The 20039-nt window shown below is 33.3% G+C and overlaps 2 protein-coding genes across 24 annotated transcripts in view; one reads left to right on the forward strand and one right to left on the reverse strand.

Moving 5' to 3' along the window:
- The first annotated feature begins 553 nt into the window (after nt 1-553).
- Nucleotides 554-14133, forward strand: LOC131927629 (serine/arginine repetitive matrix protein 1). Of its 6 annotated transcripts, XM_059283362.1 has the most exons (16): nt 561-646; nt 5166-5259; nt 5534-5623; nt 6216-6338; nt 8074-8244; nt 8395-8519; nt 8649-8957; nt 9141-9344; nt 9478-9711; nt 9859-9919; nt 10013-10154; nt 10299-10413; nt 10559-10612; nt 11224-12430; nt 12660-12773; nt 12959-14133. In XM_059283362.1, exons 2-16 carry the CDS (start codon nt 5245-5247, stop codon nt 13094-13096), a joined length of 3102 nt encoding a protein of 1033 aa, XP_059139345.1. In that variant the 5' UTR covers nt 561-646; nt 5166-5244; the 3' UTR covers nt 13097-14133. The 6 variants fall into 6 exon arrangements, with proteins under 6 accessions (XP_059139344.1, XP_059139345.1, XP_059139346.1 ...); XM_059283361.1 differs by lacking the exon at nt 5166-5259 and having other exon boundaries at nt 554-646; XM_059283363.1 differs by lacking the exons at nt 5166-5259; nt 10559-10612 and having other exon boundaries at nt 583-646.
- A 2169-nt stretch (nt 14134-16302) lies between these two features.
- LOC131927627 (ensconsin) overlaps nt 16303-20039 on the reverse strand; it is a 50769-nt gene continuing 47032 nt past the window's right edge. For all 18 annotated transcript variants that reach the window (XM_059283349.1, XM_059283345.1, XM_059283351.1 and 15 more), the window contains 2 exons: nt 17066-17286; nt 16303-16673 (listed from right to left, as the gene is read on the reverse strand). In XM_059283349.1, the coding sequence (XP_059139332.1) occupies nt 16660-16673; nt 17066-17286 (235 nt within the window). In that variant the 3' untranslated portion in view covers nt 16303-16659. The remainder of the gene's footprint in view (nt 16674-17065; nt 17287-20039) is intronic.

The following is a 20039-nucleotide window of genomic DNA, read 5'->3' on the forward strand; positions in this document are numbered from 1 at the left end:
AAAAATATAGTGTGGCCAGTAATAGGTTTTGTCCTAACACCATGAGTCAGGTACCCACATGAGCTGGCTAGACTCAGGGACGCGAACTCAAGACTCTAAGGTTAGCACTTGTGCTCTCTAGCTCTTTGCGGATATTTATGATCTATTTGGCCTAAAAAATATTTATACCCTTTTTTAAATATAAAAAAAAAGAACAGAATTTATACATTTTTTGGTGAACGGCCTTAAGCATCAATTCACACTCCACAAATATTTACCAGCACTGATCCACCACTATCATTACATTTTATTCAACATTTAATCTTTATAAATTTGTTTTGAATATTTTAGATAAATACTTTGCAAAAAAAAATAAAAACAAGCAGTATCTAGATTCTATATAATAATATAATGCCATTGGCAGTTTTTAAAGGTTGCAAAAAGATGGGAATTTAAATTGAAAAACAACAAAATTTTAGACTTAGGACCCACAACTTTTAATCCATATTTTAAATCAGCCATAACAGGGTAGACAACGCGTCTAGCTTGCCGGGGCAGGCTGATTTGTATTTTGCATAGAAACATATCGCGAGATATTGCGTTACGAGAGTTGACAGTGCGAGATAATACGAGAGTTATCAACATGTCGAACGCCGGATTCTTTCGGGTTAGTATTTCGATATTAAAATATTAAACAGTCAAAGAGCATCCACTGTTTGTCTTAGTTCGCTTATTACTAATGCTTTTTCATTTTCAATTCACTATTTAGTGAATGCAGAAAAGATGCCTAAATAACCTGCATTCCTGTTTTCACATGCGAAAAATATTGTAACTCAAGTTGGCTTGTTTTCAATTTTTATTCCTAATTTCAGTTGACAAAAGTAACAATGTAGACTGAATTTACATTAAATATTGTTTATATACCGTAAAACATGTATTTAACTGGCTATAGTTTATTTTGGGACTAATTTCAGTGGATATATTTTGAGGTTGATCTATAATTCTATCTAGTTTGGCAAGGTGGCGTGTCCTGTAGACAGGCAAATGAGTTGCCAGATCAAAATTGGAAAAATTAATTTAAAAAAAAAAAGGCCTATTAATTATTGAAATTGTGTCAAGTAGAAATATAGACCTGACAACTGTGTTCAGTTGAAATAAATATTTTACCTAGGGCCTAAATGTATTTTTTTTCCTATTTAGGTTTTCTAGTTGCATCATCAAATCTTCCAAGTTATTTAGTTACGCTCACCAATAAGGCTTACTATTATTAATTATTATTATTAAGCCTGAATAAATAATATTAGGCCTAGATCTAGTATTTTCAGCCATATTCAAGTAGATTCTACTAATTCTAGAATCTAAATAACATTTTCATCAGAGCAATTAGACTCATTATATTGACTGCTTGCTCATTTGAGTGGTGAAGATGAAATGAAAAAAAAATGTTAGATGATTCGTAGAATCTAGTAAATACAAATATGATTAGCTATTGAAAAGAAACCCTTACACAAGTCCTACCATAGCTCAGAACATAATTTCCAATCATGACACTAGATCTAAATCTGAGATTACAATACTACTAGATCTAACAAACAAATGCTTATTTTTAGAATCTATTGTTTTTTGTCAGAAACTGGTATTATTTTATAGCAATAGGCCTACTCCTAACAATTCTTTTTTTTTGTACTAATCAGCTAGAAGTTACCTTGCTCTGTACTCCATACATTTTCCATGCCTTGACCACAATTTTTTCATGGACTAAGTAGTAAATTTAGTAGATTAATCAAAATTAGTTATCAATATCGTCAGATAATTTACATTGAAGTACTATAGTTTTATCTTCTGTTGCTCTATTGAGTGTTGCCTACTTTACCAATTAGGCTACATACTAAACAATGTGTAGGTTTAACTTCCATTAAAACATTTTAAACGCTCCTAGTTAAGTTTTTGTATTGTATTAGTTATTGTTAATGAATTATGGATCCAATTGAAGTGGTCACTTTTGTCTTTCATTTATTCAGCTAATTTTTTAGAGATAGTTTAGATAGCAGAATAGAATTGCAGTATTGTCTGCTTATATAAGCCTACATGAATTTAAAATTGCTAAATGTCTACTCTTTATTATAATTGATAATTGTCTTCCTAGTTTCTTGAGACATCTGTTGCAGCTCATCTCTTTCAGTCCTGAGCACTTACATTTTCATTTTTTGTTCTATTGCTCTCTTGTTTGGTCATTTAAAAAAGCACTGGCTTGGGCTAGTAGATAGGAAATTTTAACACATTTGGCAAAATTGTTTTGGCTGTATATATAAATGAACAATTACAATTTTGCTATTGTAGTTTGTTTTTTTACGTAATTATTTAGCACACTAGAATCATTCTCAGCATTTTAATCACTACTTTACAGTGTATCAGTTTCTTTTAGTTACATCTGATGTAGATCTATAAATCCCAACCTATTCAGTGTTAAAATTAGAAAAGTTAATCAAAGATTATCATCATGTGTGATGTTAAATCTAAAAAAAATGACATTTTGATTTACCAGCTTCTGTGTATTCATCCTAAAAATTTTCATTAGATTTAGTATTTTTAGGGGTGGTATTCTGGCATACTGCGATGAAAACATATGTGATGGTTGGGATAAAATTAGGTTAGTGAGATGTATTTATTTATGGACAACCTTTAGCATCTATTAGGTTAGTACACTCTTCACTTATGCCTGTGATTAGTTTTAGAAACAATTTCATCACACTTTTCATAGGTTGCCTTATTTGGCAGCTGTCTCCTTTAAATTTGCTGTGGTGATCTATCTTGTAATCTCAAAAATAAAATTTACTGGCCATAGAATGAATAGCAGCATGGTTCATTCTGCGAGTGGTAAATATTGTACATTGACCAGGCAATTATACATTACATAATTAGAAAAAGCTTTGTGCAACATTTTCTGGTTTGGTTTTGTATGAAAGAGAACATATCTCCAAGTTCTATAACTGGACCTGGAAGAATTTTCTTTGTGTTTTGTTTCCTGCCCATCAAATTAAGTATATAAAAAATAAACATCTTTTAAGTTGAATAATTTGTTACTATGATATTATGTCGACTGTCCTTGAAAGACTAGCAAGTGTCAGCGTTTGGCTTATTGAAGCCCAAATTATCAGAATTGCCAATTATTTTTGCAGTCATGCTAAACATTAACTATTCTTGTAATTGTTTACATTTTTTTTGTCACTGTTTGTTGTCCTCCTTCACTAATCAGCCCATAACCCATAAAAATTGATGTGAATGCACTTTTATGCCCACTCTGGTTAGATGAGGCATATCCCAAAGTCACTAGGCCAAATAATATTCATAGATCAGACATATACAAATAAAGAATGGGTTGATTACACCATTAACATACTGTTGAGGTAAATAAAAAGGTGTTATTTTTTTTGTCAAGAATTTTATAATTACTGCAGTTTATGTGACTGTCTGCTACCAATGTTTACAGTTTACTTTGTAATGTACATAATTCAAATATGGGGTTATCTAATGTTGAATAACCGCTAAAGGCATGATCTTAAAAAAAATTCCATCTCTTTGGAATTCAAAAGTTTATCATTTTAAAGTATCTTTAAATAAAGTTATCCTTTCTCACCTAATGGGCCATTGGACAGATGAAGTAGAGCTAATCTTTTTCTTGACGAACAGCATATAAAGGGTTTGTGTGGACATCACTGTGCTCAACCACCTTTATCTGCCCGAGCTGGGTGGAATCAGGGATGGTCCTACAGGCTTAAGTCCAAGATCTGAACTTGAGACTTTTGGGTTGGCTATACCACCCAGCTGTAGTCACATACAGCATCTCTAATCTTTGTATAATTGAGTAGCTGTAAACTTGGCGTGCCATTTTGAATTTAAAAATGTGTTGAAAGTTAGCAGTCATTAAATTTTGCTAATATTTTGTTACTATTATTTGCAAAGTGTTTTTGGCTGTACTTATTTTTGAAAGTAGATTATTTTAATCATTCATCAGGCAAAAGTTTAATTGCTTGTCTTGAACATTCTTACTAAAACTTTTTTAGCCTTGTACTTTGAGACGTTGTACTTATATAATTTTTGATTATGTTGTATGGTAAAATTTCCTCAATTGCAATCAATGTTTGCATTCAGGCCAAAAAATTTTAAAAGATGAAGAATGTAAAAAGAACATCTGAACAATGCCCCAACTCAGGATACTGGCATCATTTTAAATTTTTATTTCAACCTTTTAGTTTCCCACTGTGAAAATAATTTAAACAAGGAATTTTTTAAAACTGCTTTTAATGCAGGGGTTTCTATTCAAGACAGGAATTTTAGTATGAAAAAAAAAGTCGGGGAGGGGTCGCTATAAGTATAAGCATGCATAAATAATATTGCAATGCTGTATAGAATTGCCAGTACTTCTATTTAATTAAGGGTTGTGAAGCAACAAAGTTGAACCAATTCGTATCTTCCTTATTGAAATCATAAAAATTGAGTTTGTACTGTTATCAACAAGGTAGTTTGTTTTAATTTTTTTGTTGATTTTTAATCATTAAGTTAAGTATACTTATGTAAGGACATTCTTTCAGATTTAAGGAGGAAAAAGGTATATTGTATAAAAAATGACAGAAAATTGTGTTGACAGGCATGTTTTTAATTTAAATTTGATAAAGTGGAGTTTTGAGGTTTCAAGTGTATTTTCTCATACATAGTATTATGACTTGGCTTTGTTACTAGAAGTAACCCCAAAATTAGACACAGATCATTCTTGTTCTTCAAGTTTTTAACTGTATTTGTACAGGTTGTCATATTAGAGGTGGTTTTTTTTTTAAACAAGATATTTTTAAAATTACTACTACAGAGTCGTAATATTAAATTTATTAAATTACAAAAATCGAAGTTAATTACATTTTTTTTAATTGAACACTTTTGTATATTGAAATGCAGTGTTAAAAAATATTTAAGACAATTTCTGTGCCAATTTTAATGTTCAAATTGTAGAAGGAAAACAGCATTATAATAGGAGCTCTGAACTAAGCAATAAATACAGAAAAAGATTAAAATTATCTTAAGTTTAATTTGCAGATTATCAAAATTACATTTTATTCAGAAATTTAAAAACTTATTATTATTATAGATTACTTTCCACCTTCTAATCTGCAACTTGGTATTTTTTGCTTCAGTTTTGAGGCCCTATCTGCTGTTGATTGGTGTTAGGTGGGTTTTTATTCTGACGAAGGAGTAACTCAAGCCCAAGCCAAGATGCATAATTATGCGGTAGGCATCCTAGTCCATACCAAGAGTTGAAAATATGTACAATTTTTTACATTTCAATACCTATGTTCACACATTTTGTTGCTATATTGTGAGGGGGCAGTTTTTAAACAAGCATCAGTTTTTTCTGTGTTTAAGATGGTAAAAAGTTATGAAGTGTTATATTAAACAAAAAAAATTTTAGTGCATGTATGCAGATTTAAAAAATTGCCCTCTTCCAATGTGTATTTAAAGTCCTATGCAAGTGAAATGACCTCTACTTTTTGTTTTGTTTTAGGGTACTACTGCTCAGCAGGATACAAGATTTTCTGATAAAAAGAAAAAGTTAATGAAAACAATGAAATTTGGGGAGGGCCTTGAACGCAAAGTAGGTTTTAAGATAAAAAATTGATTTCATTTCTATTTTAATATTATTTGTGTACTATACATATATTTTTGCACTGCATTTTTGTGCACACACAATTTTTGAGTAAGTAGATATGCTATGGTTTCCAGCATATTTCTTGGCTATAGTGTTCTAACCGGTGTTTACTTTTTCCTGTGAAAAGATAAAGATACAATAAAAAAAGGAATGCTCCCCTTTCATACTTAAAGATCCATAGGGCAGATTAAATAGAGTTTAATGTTTTTTGACCTCTGCCTATGAAGGGATGGTGTTGTTGGCACTATGCCCAGTTGCCTTTACTTTCCACCAATGTGAGTCAGCCAAATGCCTTACTATTCAACCACACCATCCCATCAAAAGGCAAAGGCTTATTATTAAAAGGGGATATTTAAAATAGTTATATTAAAGAAAACCAAATCCTCTATGCACTTTTTTAAATTTGTAAAAGAATTTAAACTTTAAAATTAAGTTAAAATTAAACATTTTATGATTATTTATTTGTTTGTTTTCATTGCTGCATAATGTGTACTTGTATTTTACAATAGATTAAATATGGTTCAATTTTATTTTCAAGGTTGACATGACTAAAGTAAATGTTGACAGTCTTAAGCCTTGGATTGCCCAACGTTTGACGGAGTTGTTAGGAATGGAGGATGATGTTGTTGTAGAATTCGTCTACAATCAACTAGAAGAAAGGGTAGGGCTTTGTCACTTGACTGTGATATATCTTATTTGTTCACTATTGGCTTGTTCATTGTTGAATACTTTTTATGGAGTGAGTGAAAAATGTAAACTCATCGAGCATGAATTTTTGTCTAGGTACATTGTTCAATCCCAGTTGTATCAGCAGTGCTTCAGGTTTTGTTTTTTTCCATAAAAAGTTGATAAATGAAATCAGATTTAAAGATTGGTTTGATTTTTAAATTCCTATAAAAAATAATTTTAAAAAATTAACAAGACCCCCTTAGAATTGCCCTATGGAGATTAAAAAAATCATTTTCAAGAGAAAATTCATTGGAATCAGTTTTCAGGCTTAGTAGAAGAATTTCATCAAGACGTTGATAAGCACGGATAGTGTTGAATGTATTCTCATTTGTTGACTATTTCCTCTTATGATCAGAGAAGCACTATAAACAAAATGGCCTCCAAGCATAGTCACTCTCTACAGAGCACAGATGCGGATGCTCCCAGTTTTCTCAATGCTTTGGTAGCTAGATACTCTTATCAGCTGCCTCAGAGATAAATCATCTGCTCCACTCAATGGTGGGTTTGTATCATTATTATCTATCCATTTGGTTTTGTGTCGGTCTAGTTTAGCATCTGCTGCTTTTAAAAATTCAAGACAGGTATCATACCTTTTAAAGGTTTTTCTTTGAGGTGCTTAGTACATAACCCTGACAATTTAAAGAGACTTTGGAAGGAGAAATGAGGGTGCACATGCTTCCGCTGTGTTACCGTTGTCCTTTATGAAAACTTCTATGGACAAAAGGACAACTTGTTCATTTGGAAATATTTCTCTACATGAAAAATGCATTTTCTTTCTGATAACCTATGCCATTGAATGGGAGCTATGCAGGTTTGTCTTGAAGCAACAACAACCTCAAGGATTTCAAAAAACGGTATTTTAATTGAGCAGTCAACATGGCAGGGAGAAATATAACACAAAATTTTAGTACCTATAACTTAATCCTCCCTTGAGGTAAAAGGTTAAACTGTTTTTATCTCTGAGATTTAGGCAGCTTGTGTGATTGATTGTTGAGTGCTCTTTTGTTTATTTCTGTTTTATTGTGCGTGCTGGTGTTACTGATAGGGCAAATCTTTTTTGCAGAGATAACGGACATTTCATTTGCTTGGTTGGATGCCTAGGTTGACCCAGGACAGAGTTGTTTTAGTACTTTTGTCCTGTGTGGTGCTGGAACTTACAGCCTTAACGTTTACTTGAGGGCGGGTGTCAGAGCGAAGCAAGTGAAGTTCTGTCCATTGAAACATCCTAACTTTTGTTTCACCGCAACTATTCATTTTCAATTAAAGGAAAAATAATGGAAGCCTGATGAGAAACCTGTTACACGAAGATTGCCTTATTAATGCAGTTTACTAATGTTATTAGTGTGAATATGTGTGCTTTGTTTTAAACAAAAAACCATGTTTTCCATGTTTAGGGTGAAAAATAATGGTTTTTATGACCCCAGTACAATTTCATGAGTTACTAATATATAATAAGCAATTAATTCTAATTACGAGAGCATATGATCTTTAATTTGTGTGCAGCAATTTTTTTGTATTCTCTAAACTCTGCACTCAATTTCTTGTGATGCCCTCTTTAAGGTTAAGGTTTTTTTTTTCCGTTACATTATATAGTCATAATATTAAAAAACTCGGTTAAATGTTAATCATTTACTTATGCATGCCATCTTCCCCTCATGTATCTTCAGCATCCAGATGCAAAGGAAATGCAAATCAATTTGACTGGCTTTCTGAATGGAAAGAATGCAAGAATATTTCTTAGTGAATTATGGGATCATTTGTGTAGTGCTCAAGAAAATGTTACTGGCATTCCCAATCAGTTCTTAGAACAAAAGAAAAATGAAATTAAACAGCGGCAGGTAATAACTTATAAGTACATTCATGTTATTTACAGATATTAATTAGTACTAGCAATATTAAATTAAACTAATTACTAATAGTACACGTGTTTAAGAAAATTAAGTAAAAAGTTACATCTTTTAAAATCTTGCCATGACCTTTTTTAACAGGAAGAACAAGAAAGGATAAAAGAAGCTGTAAAGAAAAAAGAGGAGCAAATAAAGGAGCAACTTGCTAGAGAAAGAAGAGAAGTGGAAAAGCAAGAGCGGGGAAGTAGATCACCCAGTAGAAGAAGGTAAGAGATTTATCTTATTTTGCCAAACTTTTTGCTTTGGAATTGTTTAAAGTAGTTGTTATATAGAATAATTTTTAAAAAATTAACACATTCTTTACACAAAATATGGTACTTTATTTTTCTATGTAGCAAAAGTAGAGATAGAGATGACAAAAGAGATAGAGATAGAGATGACAAAAGAGATAGAGATGATAAACGAGATAGAGAGGACAAAAGAGATAGAGATGACAAAAGAGATAGAGAGGACAAAAGAGATAGAGAAGATAAGCGTGAGAGAGAAGATAAGCGTGATAAAGAAGATAAGCGTGACAGAGATGAAAAAAGGGAAAGAGATGAAAAAAAGGAATCAAAGCCTGTTTCTGATCATGGTGATGCTACTTCAAATGATGACAAAAAAACTGAAATAAAAACTGAACTTAAGGAAGAGGAGCAAGTTGGGTAAGCTATCATTTTATCTATTATATTAATTCACCCTAAGAGGGGAGGGGAGTTGACTGTATATGTGATAAAAACTTTTTAAATACATACATTAATGAAAACACTTTCCCGAATTCTTAAGTTTTATTAATTCTTTTTTGTTATATAGTTATAATTTTTAAAATTTAGAAACATATTTTATAGAGATGCAAAAACAGAAATTAACGAAGAAAGCAACCTGAAAGAAAATTCTGAAAAAGATAAGCCAAAAGACAGATCTCCTGATAACAGAAGAGACAGTCGAGACAAGGATAGAGATAGAAAAAGGCGTTCACGGTCTGGTGAAAGGAGACACAGGGGACGATCCCGTTCACAAGACAGATACAGGGGCCCAATGGCTCGTCCAAGGTGATTTACAATAATACAAGAGATATTAATTTTTCTTAAAATGCACTTTCTTGTGATGGTATTGCTTTTATTGTAATGATGCACACTTTTCCTTTTAAAAAATCTGGATTAACTTGATTGTTTTGTATTTCAGACCAGGGTTTGGGCGTAGTCGCTTCACACCGCCATCTATACGACGTAGATCTCGTTCACCCAGACGGTCTAGGTCTCCCAGAAGAAGAACACCTTCGCCTAGGCGACATTCACCCACACCAAGACACCGCACACCACCATCAAAACGACGTAGTCCACCTCGTAGATCAGCTTCCCCACCATCTCGCCGACAGTCTTCACCTCACAGAAGTGTAACTTCTAAGAAGAAGACTAGGTCAGTGTTCAAATTATCAGAAGTTTCAAAAGTTCTTCCTAACCTAAATTATCTAGATTAGAATTCTTTATCTGGGTTTTTAAAATTAAATCTTTTTTAGTAATTTTTACTAATGCTATTCCTTATTATTTGTAACCATTTTTGTAGGTCAAGTTCAGAGGAAAGCTCCAGCAGTTCTGAAGATGAGGAAGAAAAGCCAAGAGGGGCTGTGAGTCATTAGTTTTACTATTATTTTTTTTTCTTCCATTTTTTGTTTTGTACATTAAATAAGCATGTTTAATTAAAAAATGTATTTTATTAGAAAGACGCGTCACCTGAGAAATCTGGAGTTCAAAAAAGAAGAAACTACAGAAAGCATGATGATGAAAGTGGGAAAGAATCGTCTAGTTCATCATCTGGGGATTCTAGTGATGATGAAAGAACTTCTGCTCAGCCTGTAAATGGTAAGAATTATTTAGTGAATTGTGATATAAGTTTTTATTTACAAATACAGTATTAAACCATTATATGCGAATATTCTCAATATTTAAATTTATTTCTGATACGGGAAAGATGATAAAATGCTAGGCCTTACTTTTTCTTTATAGGAAGAAGAGAAGAAGGAAGGAGGACACCTTCTCCGTTTGTTCGACGTCATAGAACTCCTGAACCTAGAAGACGAAGTCCATTTCCTCGAAGATTTCCTCCTCATATGAACAGAAGGTATAATAAAAATTTTATTACTTTTCTTCTTGTAATCTGTAGAGTAGAAATATAATAATTTCTTATCTAAATTTGAACTATTGAGAAACAAATGATATTTAACAAGCTTACGTCCTTGTTATCGATATGGGTATTGCTTTGACAGGAGAAGTCCTTCGCCCAGACGCAGATCACCACCTCCTAGGTATTCTCCACCCAGGTATAAGTTTATGTAAAGCCTTCGACTACATATTCTTAATGCCTCACAGAAATAAGTTCCCAGGCTTGAGATTTTTTAAAGAAAATGGTTTCATACATTTTCCAACAGTTCATTACTTAGATCAATTATTAAAGGGTTGCAGTGGGTAACCTGCATCTTCAAGTAAAAATTATTTGAAAATGCCACATTACATTAATATTATTGGTTATACTCTTTCAGAGTATACTATGGACAATATTTAAGGGGGTTTGATTAAAAGTAGTTGTTTAATAATTTTCTTTCTTACTTGATTAAAACAGCCCATCCATTTTGTTGAAAGCCTTTTTAAAGTTATCATGACTAAATTTTAAAAAAATATAGATACTTTAATAGAGATAGAAATAATTTAAGTTTAAAGAGGTCAAATTGTGCACATTTCAGAACATGGGCTGAATTAAAAATGTTTAAATTTTTTCGCACCCTTTTATTGAAACATCCATTTTTTTCAAATTACAATAAAATCTTTTTAAAGTTAATCAAGTGATAAACATTGATAAATATAGGCTCAAAATATTTCTGTATGCAGCTAATTCTTTTAAATGAAATATTTAACAAGCTCTTTGACATTGTAGGCGCCGGCGATCACCTTCACCTCCAAGGCGAAGGAGAATGTCACCCTCACCTAATCGTCGACAAGTATCCTCACCACCACCACGTGGAGGCAAATATTCATTATCCCCATCTCCTATGAAGAGACAGCATTCTCCTGTTTCTTTATCGCCACCTCCAGTAAAACAAAGAAAAAAGTCTCCAGAATCAGAGGATGAAAGCTCATCTGAGTCAGAGAGAGAGCCTTCCCCATCTCCAAGAGCAAAGCCTGTCAGAGCTAAAGAAATAGTTAAGTCCCAGGCTTCACCAGTGAAGAAAGCTCCCTCTAAGAAAGAGTCTTCATCTTCATCAGAATCTGACAGTGAGGAAGAGTCTGAAGATTCTGGCTCCCCCTCTCCTCCAAAAAAAAAACTAAAAGCACCTTCACCTTCTCAAAAGAAACGATCGCCTAGTCCAGACAAAACAAAATTGTCCAAACGTACTGCTGACACCCGCCCTAGTAAGAGATCTTCACGGAGCCCTAGTGCAGGCAGCAGGAACAGAGCTGGATCTCCTCCCAGAGGTAGAAAAGACATTGATTCTTCAAGATCAAGTGAATCTCGCAAAGACAAAAGAGAAACAAGGTCATCTCCCAGAAGAGACAAAAACAGTTCTCTGTCACCCAAAGGACGAAATCTGTCACCCCGGTCATCTCCTCGTACACGAATTAAAAATAGATCACCTTCACCCCGGGGTAGAGGTAAAAATGCCTCCCCACGCAGACCTTCACCAAAGCAGGCACCTAAGCAGCGTTCAGAAAGTCCTGTCATGCCATCAAAGCCGGCTCAGCGAAGAAGACCCTCAGCATCTGGCAGCAGTAGTGGTAGTAGCTCAGAAGACGAAAGCCCAAGGAAACCTAAAGGGGATGGCAAAAAGGAAACTAAGGTGACTAGTAAATGGAGTCGTTCTCCATCTCCATCCAGGGCAGCTCCCCCCTCTAAAAAACTGAAAGAAACTTCATTGAGTCCTCCAAAATCAAAAACACGAGATTCCAGAGAATCCAGGAGAGATAGATCCCCAGCTACTAGTTTGTCAAGGGCCAAGTCAGCTAGAGATGACAGAGATGATGAAAGGAGGGAATCAAGGAAAGGCAAAGAGGGAGAAATAAAATCCAAAGATAGAAGTCCTAGTTCTCCACGTCGAGAGGCTGATCAGAAAGAAATAGCTCAAATTAGTGGGAGTGACTCAGGTGTAAGTAGTTTACCTTTTTGGAATTATTTACTCACTCATTCCAAATAATAGAAAAAAATTCATGCTCACTAATTTTAAACAGTCAACTGTTTTAAATTCTTATTTTAGACTAGTATTACTTTATTGAGGTTTTGATCATTCCAAATTTATTTTTGACTGTTTACAACACCATTTCAAGCCTATCTAATATGTAAATCTACTTATATATGTATGCATTTGTTTCAAATAGGAATCTGATTCTGATAATGGATCTAAGAAAAAGAAGAAGAAGAAGGAAAAGAAACATAAAAAACACAAGAAACATAGGAAACACAAGCATAGGAAAGATAATAGTGATTTTCAGGTATGTTATGCTTAGAAGTTACAGACTTACAGGTGTTATTGTTTTATGTTTTGTCAACTTAATTTTGCCAATGGTATGGTTTATAAATTGAACTGTCAGATGTGAGCTCAGCACCGACCCTGGATACTTTCATTGCAACTGTCTTCTATTTGATTAACCATTAAACATATCAATTGTTCTTTCAGGAAAAGGGTGAAGAGTTGGAGCGCCGGCTGAGAGAAAAAGCACTTCAGTCTATGAGAGCTAAAGCTACAACATCTGAAGACAAACATACAAGCAACAGTGAAGACAGCAGCAGCAGTAGTGAATCTACCAGAGCATAAGTTTACCTTATTTAGTTTGTTCATAGGGGTCAGAGTCTAAACATTTGGCATGAATTTTTTACCTGTACATTTCCATTTGCATATTAGCTATTCTTGGATTAGTTTCCCAATTTCAGTTAATGGTATGTTTTTATACTTTGTTCCCTTATGCAGAGGTTAATTAATTGGTAATATATTGATTAGTTATGAGGTGTATTTTAAACAGTTGAAGGTATTTTTACTTGTGACATTTTTTGTTAATCTTTTAAATAATTTTAATTCTTCTTCAGTACATGATTATACTTTCAGCACAATTTAAAGCTATAATTTTTTCCCCAGCTTAAATGTCATCTTTTAAAAACTTTGAGTAACTTTTTATTATAATTTTTTTTTTCTATTAATTTTGGTTAATTGGAGAAGGTGTAAGAAAATAAATAAATGTTTATGCATAGACATTACAAGAAGTAATAATGAATATTTGCTTTTTCTCAGTTCAGATATTACATAATTATCAATTAGCCATAGATTTTAGTATAACTGATTACTCACAGGTATTTAGTTAAATAAAATTGTTTTGCTCAACCTTAGTGTAGAGTGGATAATTTAAAAAAAATAACTTGTTTTATTCTGATTGTAGGCTGCTTTTTGTTTGAGGAAAGTTTTTAAACCTAGCTTTGTGTAAAATAAGTTATTACCATGAATACTTCAATTTGTTGTGTAAATATTGCTGTCATGTTTATAGAAATTTTAACATTAGTTTTCTTGTAACATGCTGAACTTAATACATAATTAAATGGTAGCATTGCAAGATGATATCTTTAAAAAAAATTTAAATGTGTATCAGAGAAAATGTGCTACTGTTTTTATTTTTCAACTAGGAAATATCAAAACCACATGATTTTGGTCAAACCCATTAAAAATATACTCGCCTTCATAATTTGCTCTTAATAATATATATAAAGCTTAAAGAATTACTTGTCCCTATCAACTTTAGTGTTGAATTGTTATTTGCAGTATTTGTTTTATTTTTAAAAATTAAAGCATGTTTGAACAAACAACCATGTCTGTTTGTCAAAGTATGCCATGTGAATGAAAAATTTGAAACAAAAGCACTCAGCACATAAAAGAAAAACAATTGGCCATGTTTTGTGAATAACATTTTAATTCATTTGTATAGTAAGAAATGTTAGCACAAGTTAGATCTCACACCACATGCACACATTCATGGAGTCCAGAGCATTAGCTCCCATACAAAAATTGAAAAATTAAGCAAAGACTGAAAATGGTAATTGAAACAATGCCTTACAAAATTTGCTAAACAAAGCAGCAGTTTATAAATTATTCAAGTTACCATCTAACAGCTAGAGAAGAAGAATTTGCAGTATCAAGTTCCACTTGTGTGGAATGTGCATATAAGATGCATTTTTTTTGTTAAATCCCACATGCAAGCAACAACTAATTGTTTTTGGAAGTAACCATTTAAATGCCTAAACTATTAGCTAGCATATTGTAATGAAACAGTTAAGTACAAATATCTTTTTTTTTTTCAAACACTCAGAGGACAGGACTATTTACAAATCACAGGACAATGGCTGAGGTGCATTTATATTTTTCAGCATTTCATTTTCTCTTCCATCATTTGAGGCTAAGGAGTTATCTTAGCTGTGCAGTCAACTCTTTCTTACCTAATTTTATTCAGGGAATTCATCATTCAAACTAATACAGTAATTGTATGTTGAATATATTGAATAATAAATAAATTCACAGGGTTTTCTATGCTAACTACCACACTGTAGCAGCAGAAAATCTGATGGCTGATACATAGGCTTTTTTCTTTTAAAAAAAAATCTTGTTAAAACTTGTGTGAAATAAGACATTATTTTTTCCACCTAAATAAAATTTAGTTGCAGGAATTTTTAAATAAATTCATACTAAAATAGAACCTAATACAGTAGAAAACAGATAAATTCATAAACTTAACATTGTGTAAAGTTTGTAAAAATCTGAGTATCCCAAATCCAAGTTTCATATCATTGTTTTAATAATGTACATCTGATACCACATGATATCCAAGCCATTTTCACAAACCAGATACTTTAAAATTGCTAGTCAAAAACTTGGTTACATATTATAATGTAATTTGACCAATGATACCCACAACTATGTAGTGCTTGATAAAATATAACAGCAGGCCAACATTTACACTTGGTATAAGTTATCATCACACGTCATATCACATTTTCAGTCATGGGGGTTTACATTTTACACATTAAGAAAGGCAAACAAAACACCTGCATGTTTTGGAAATTGACCACAACATGAGTAGTAATTCCTCATCTTTACTGTAGTACTTCTTAAATTTGATTTTTTAATTTTTTTTTTGTACTACCTGTTTCTAAGTAAATAATTTTTAAAAAACTAGGCCAACATACTGAGTAATACAGCAAAAATTGGGACAATTTATATTGAATGTTTAAACATTTTAAAAACAGCTAACCTATTCAACTGAAAGATTGCGTTGTAGCACCTGCCACACCCTCTCTTCTTCTGTCTCCCTGTCTTTGTTGTCTCCTCCCCCTCCTCCAGCTTCACTGTACCCTCCCAAAACTTGCTGCACCTTTCCCTGTTTGGCTGTCATTAATGATTCCACTTTGAGCCACAGCATTTCTATTTCATCGAAATTTCCACCAGATTTTTTGTCGATTTGGTTGGTCATTAATCCGGTCGCGTCATGATCCGAAAGTAGTGGAGGAGCAGGGTGATGGGATGAGCCAAGAATGTTAGAATTAGCAGTCGACTTGTTTACATCACCGCAGCTAGTCGCATTGAGCTGACTGTGCTCTTTGTTCGCACGTTTAGCAGCAACTGGTTTTCCCTGGTCCAAACTAACCAATCCTGGGTTTCTGCTTGTGGAACCGAGTTTAAAGTTGTTGAGTTCGGTGTTTTTATTGATATCGTCCTGGGGATGAACTGATTTTTCAAAAGTCACTGGCTTGCTGTTGTCCAGTAGTTCTTCATTTGTAGAATTGAGCAAGCAGGGTGAGGTAGAGGTGTTTGTATTACCAGTCCAAAGCTCCTTGAATGCAACTTCACAGTTGCCATTTGCATTATCGCTTTCCAATAATTTCTCCATTGTTAAATTTTCTAAATTTTCACCGTCTATTTATACTGGTGGATTTTTCTTTCCCCCACTCCCGTCATAAATAAAATAAAAATGGACACAAAAATTGTTGCATTAAAGATCATATAATGTTGACAATCACATAGGGACTATAAGAAAATGTGTGATTGACCCATGACAATTCACAGTAGTGCACAAGTACATATCTAGAAGTTGGAAACAAAGTCCACACCAATGGTATTAGTCATTGTCCTCAGGTTTTGTTGACAGCAAACACAGATGATGATGATCATCAGACATCCATAGAGAAAAGCCTGCGTGGAAGCGGGCAGTTAAAACAAAGTCCAATGTACAAGACAAAATGTGTTGGACCTCTGCAACTGTGCAGACGAGCTTTCTGTTTACTTCACAGTCCAGGTGTTGAAGATTTCACATGAGACAGTCTACATGAACTAGGCCAAGGTCATGACAGGAATTCTGGGGAGTATAAATGAAAAAGAAAAATAGAACATTTTTGTAAGCCTAAGTTTCAATTTTCTTTTTTTTACTATCACACTGGCCCTGAGTAGTAATACTAGCAAAATATTTACTTTGATACGCAATTACCAACATTTTTCAAGTACCAGGTCTTTTTTTTTCAGTCTAAAAATGTTAAACATATCCTTTATTAACCCTTATACTTATTTATACACTGATTTTTATTGGTGTTTTTTAAAAAATTAAGGATCATTGAGCTAGATGTATAGCTAAATTTTCTATGTAACTACTAATTTAAAAAACTGGTAATTTCAAATTAAAAAAAATATTAAGTACTACTAATTAAAAAAACTGGTAATTTCAAATATTAAAAAAATTAAGTCACTGCATACCAGAAACATCTGCTCTCCTGTTATTTTCCTCAAAGGCTCTGAGAGGTGTCCCACCAACAATGGTTTTGCTGTCTATCAAATTGATCACTTCCTCAAATGGGCCCACCTCCCCGAGGTTATGGTGGCCCATCTGGTGGCTCCCCTCTGATGCTGGGACATTTTCAAATAGGAATCCAGATGCACTGTGGGAAACACTTTCATCTACAGAATGTAGACTTATGCTGTTCAGATGAAAAAAAAAAGAACAATAGTTACTAAATACTAAATAGGAATCTAGATGCATTGTGGGAAACACTTTCATCTACAGAATGTAGACTTATGCTGTTCAGATGAAAAAAAAAAGAACAATAGTTACTAAATACTAAATAGGAATCTAGATGCATTGTGGGAAACACTTTCATCTACAGAATGTAGACTTAAGCTGTTCAGATGAAAAAAATAACAATAGTTTCTTAAAGAACTATTTACATAATTACATTTTTAAACAGAATTTATCATTTTTATATTCAAATAAAAATGCAACAAATATAAACAAGGCACTTCTGGGGATCAGTTGTACATAGGAAGCAAAGGCAAAAAAATTAGGAAGACATAGCTAATTTAAAAAAAAAAAATTATGTTCAAGTCAAAGAGATATTTTTTCTAAAGACACTGTTAAAAAAATGCAGCAGTTTAATTATTACATCTGCATAGGCATACCTGAATTCCTTTAGGTATAGCTAGGGTTGTGCCCCCTAAGAATTGTTTACCAGGCTTTCCTTAGTTGTTTATTTAGAAGATGTGTAATTAAGTATACGAGCCGGCCCGCGGCATAACATACGCCGCTATTTAGTTGTTTCTAATTTTCAATAATTCATAATTTGTGAATTCAACAGTACCAACGCTGACACTGAAAATATTTCTTTAAAACACTATAAGTAGCTCGTTAAGGACCATAACCCCCCCCCCTCCCCCCTACGTTTAAAATCGTTGGCTCTGCTTGTAAACATTTAGAGTGAACACAGCTCACTAAAACCATGTAGGGGTGGGGAGGTAGGGAGAGCGTTTGCAGCTTGTTTTCTAACGGCTCGAAGAGGAGAATTATATATATAGATATGTATTTTAATTGATAGGTGAAGAATTGCCAATACATGGCAAGGCAATGCATCAATCAAGCAGGTCAGGAAAATGTCATAATTTGTGACACCAAAAAAACCAGACCAGTTTGCTAGGGCTGGGGCAAATGAAACATTTTATGTTCTACGCTTAGGATTAATGGTCTATTTTAAAATATATGTGATGATGGAGTTTTGGGATGGTTAAGCATACATGAGCTATTCAACTTGTATATTGACAATGAAACATAACTTGAATATAAAATATTTTAATGGAAGTAAAAAAAACAGATCAACAAATGATGGAATGTTCAATTTATTTGACACTAAAGCAAATTGGCTCAAAAATTGACTTGGAGAGGGGGTGGAGAAGGTAGAAAAAAATATGCCCAAACTAATTAAACAAGGATAACTAGTAGATATGGAGATGAAAGTTCTGTTACTACTTAAGTTAGTACAGTTTCTTCTCTGTTCACTGTAAAATACAATTTGGCTTGTAAATTTAAAACAAGAACTACAAAAAGAATTTACAATACCAGTAATAAATATATATTACCTGTGCTAGAATAAGAGGATGCTTAGAACATAAAGTAAACAACATCAGCCATGAACTATGTCTAAATATACACATGAACATCAAGACAACCTTAGCTGGAAACTAAGTCTGTTTAGACATGAACATCCAATCACTACCTCAGCTGTGAACTATACATGTATGAACATAAGTATACCTCTGCTATATATAGCATGAATTACAATTTCTTATCCAAGACACAAATCCCCTAGGCAGGATAGATTTATTATGAGATTCAACCGCCACATCAATTGCTAAATCTAATTCCCATAGAGAAAGCAGGCACACCCACACCCTTATAATATCAAGGTAGTCATCCATGCATCCAATGCACAAGTTCATGAACTGAATGCAGTGTTGACCAAGAAAAAAAAACCTGTTCTGTGGAAATCTTAAGGCACTCAAGTTTTTTCAGCTGTCTATCCTAACCGGTAGCACTCATGCATTCAGTCAAGTGACTGATTTTCTTACCATGATATTTGATATGACTGCAGTCAGTGAATAAACTCCTGAACATACAGCCATCATCTGTGTGTAAATTAAATAGCCTGAACATACAGTCATCATCTGTGTGTAATTAAATAACCTGAACATACAGCCATCATCTGTGTGTAAATTAAATAACCTGAACATACAGCCATCATCTGTGTGTAAATTAAATAACCTGAACATACAGTCATCATCTGAGTGTAAATTAAATAACCTGAACATACAGCCATCATCTGTGTGTAAATTAAATAACCTGAACATACAGCCATCATCTGTGTGTAAATTAAATAACCTGAACATACAGCCATCATCTGTGTGTAAATTAAATAACCTGAACATACAGCCATCATCTGTGTGTAAATTAAATAACCTGAACATACAGCCATCATCTGTGTGTAAATTAAATAACCTGAACATACAGCCGTCATCTGTGTGTAAATTAAATAACCCAAAGGTTGTTTTTTTTTTCTGACAGTTTGCTCAGGTGGTGGCCAATTATAACAATGGTTTAAATATTTAATTTATATTTTAAGATGATATTTTTTCTTCTTATTTGTCTGTTAGAGCAGGGGTCTCCAAACTTTTCAGTCCAAGGGCTGCATTAACTATCAAATTTCAGTTCGGGGGCCAGTTAGTTCCATGTATGTCTTTGATTTTTCTGGGCAAAGTTACTCAGCCATCACCAACAAATGGTGTTTCCGTGGACAAAAAGATCTCTGCGGGCCAGATGAGAGGACATCGCGGGCCACATCCGGCCCGCGGGCCGTAGTTTGGAGACCCCTGTGTTAGAGGGATGTGTCGTCCACCCCCCACCCCC

Source organism: Physella acuta, unplaced genomic scaffold (genome assembly GCF_028476545.2).
Source record: "Physella acuta isolate Inbredline_101_S28 unplaced genomic scaffold, ASM2847654v3 ptg001425l, whole genome shotgun sequence".
In the NCBI taxonomy this organism is placed as follows: Eukaryota; Metazoa; Mollusca; class Gastropoda; family Physidae; genus Physella; species Physella acuta.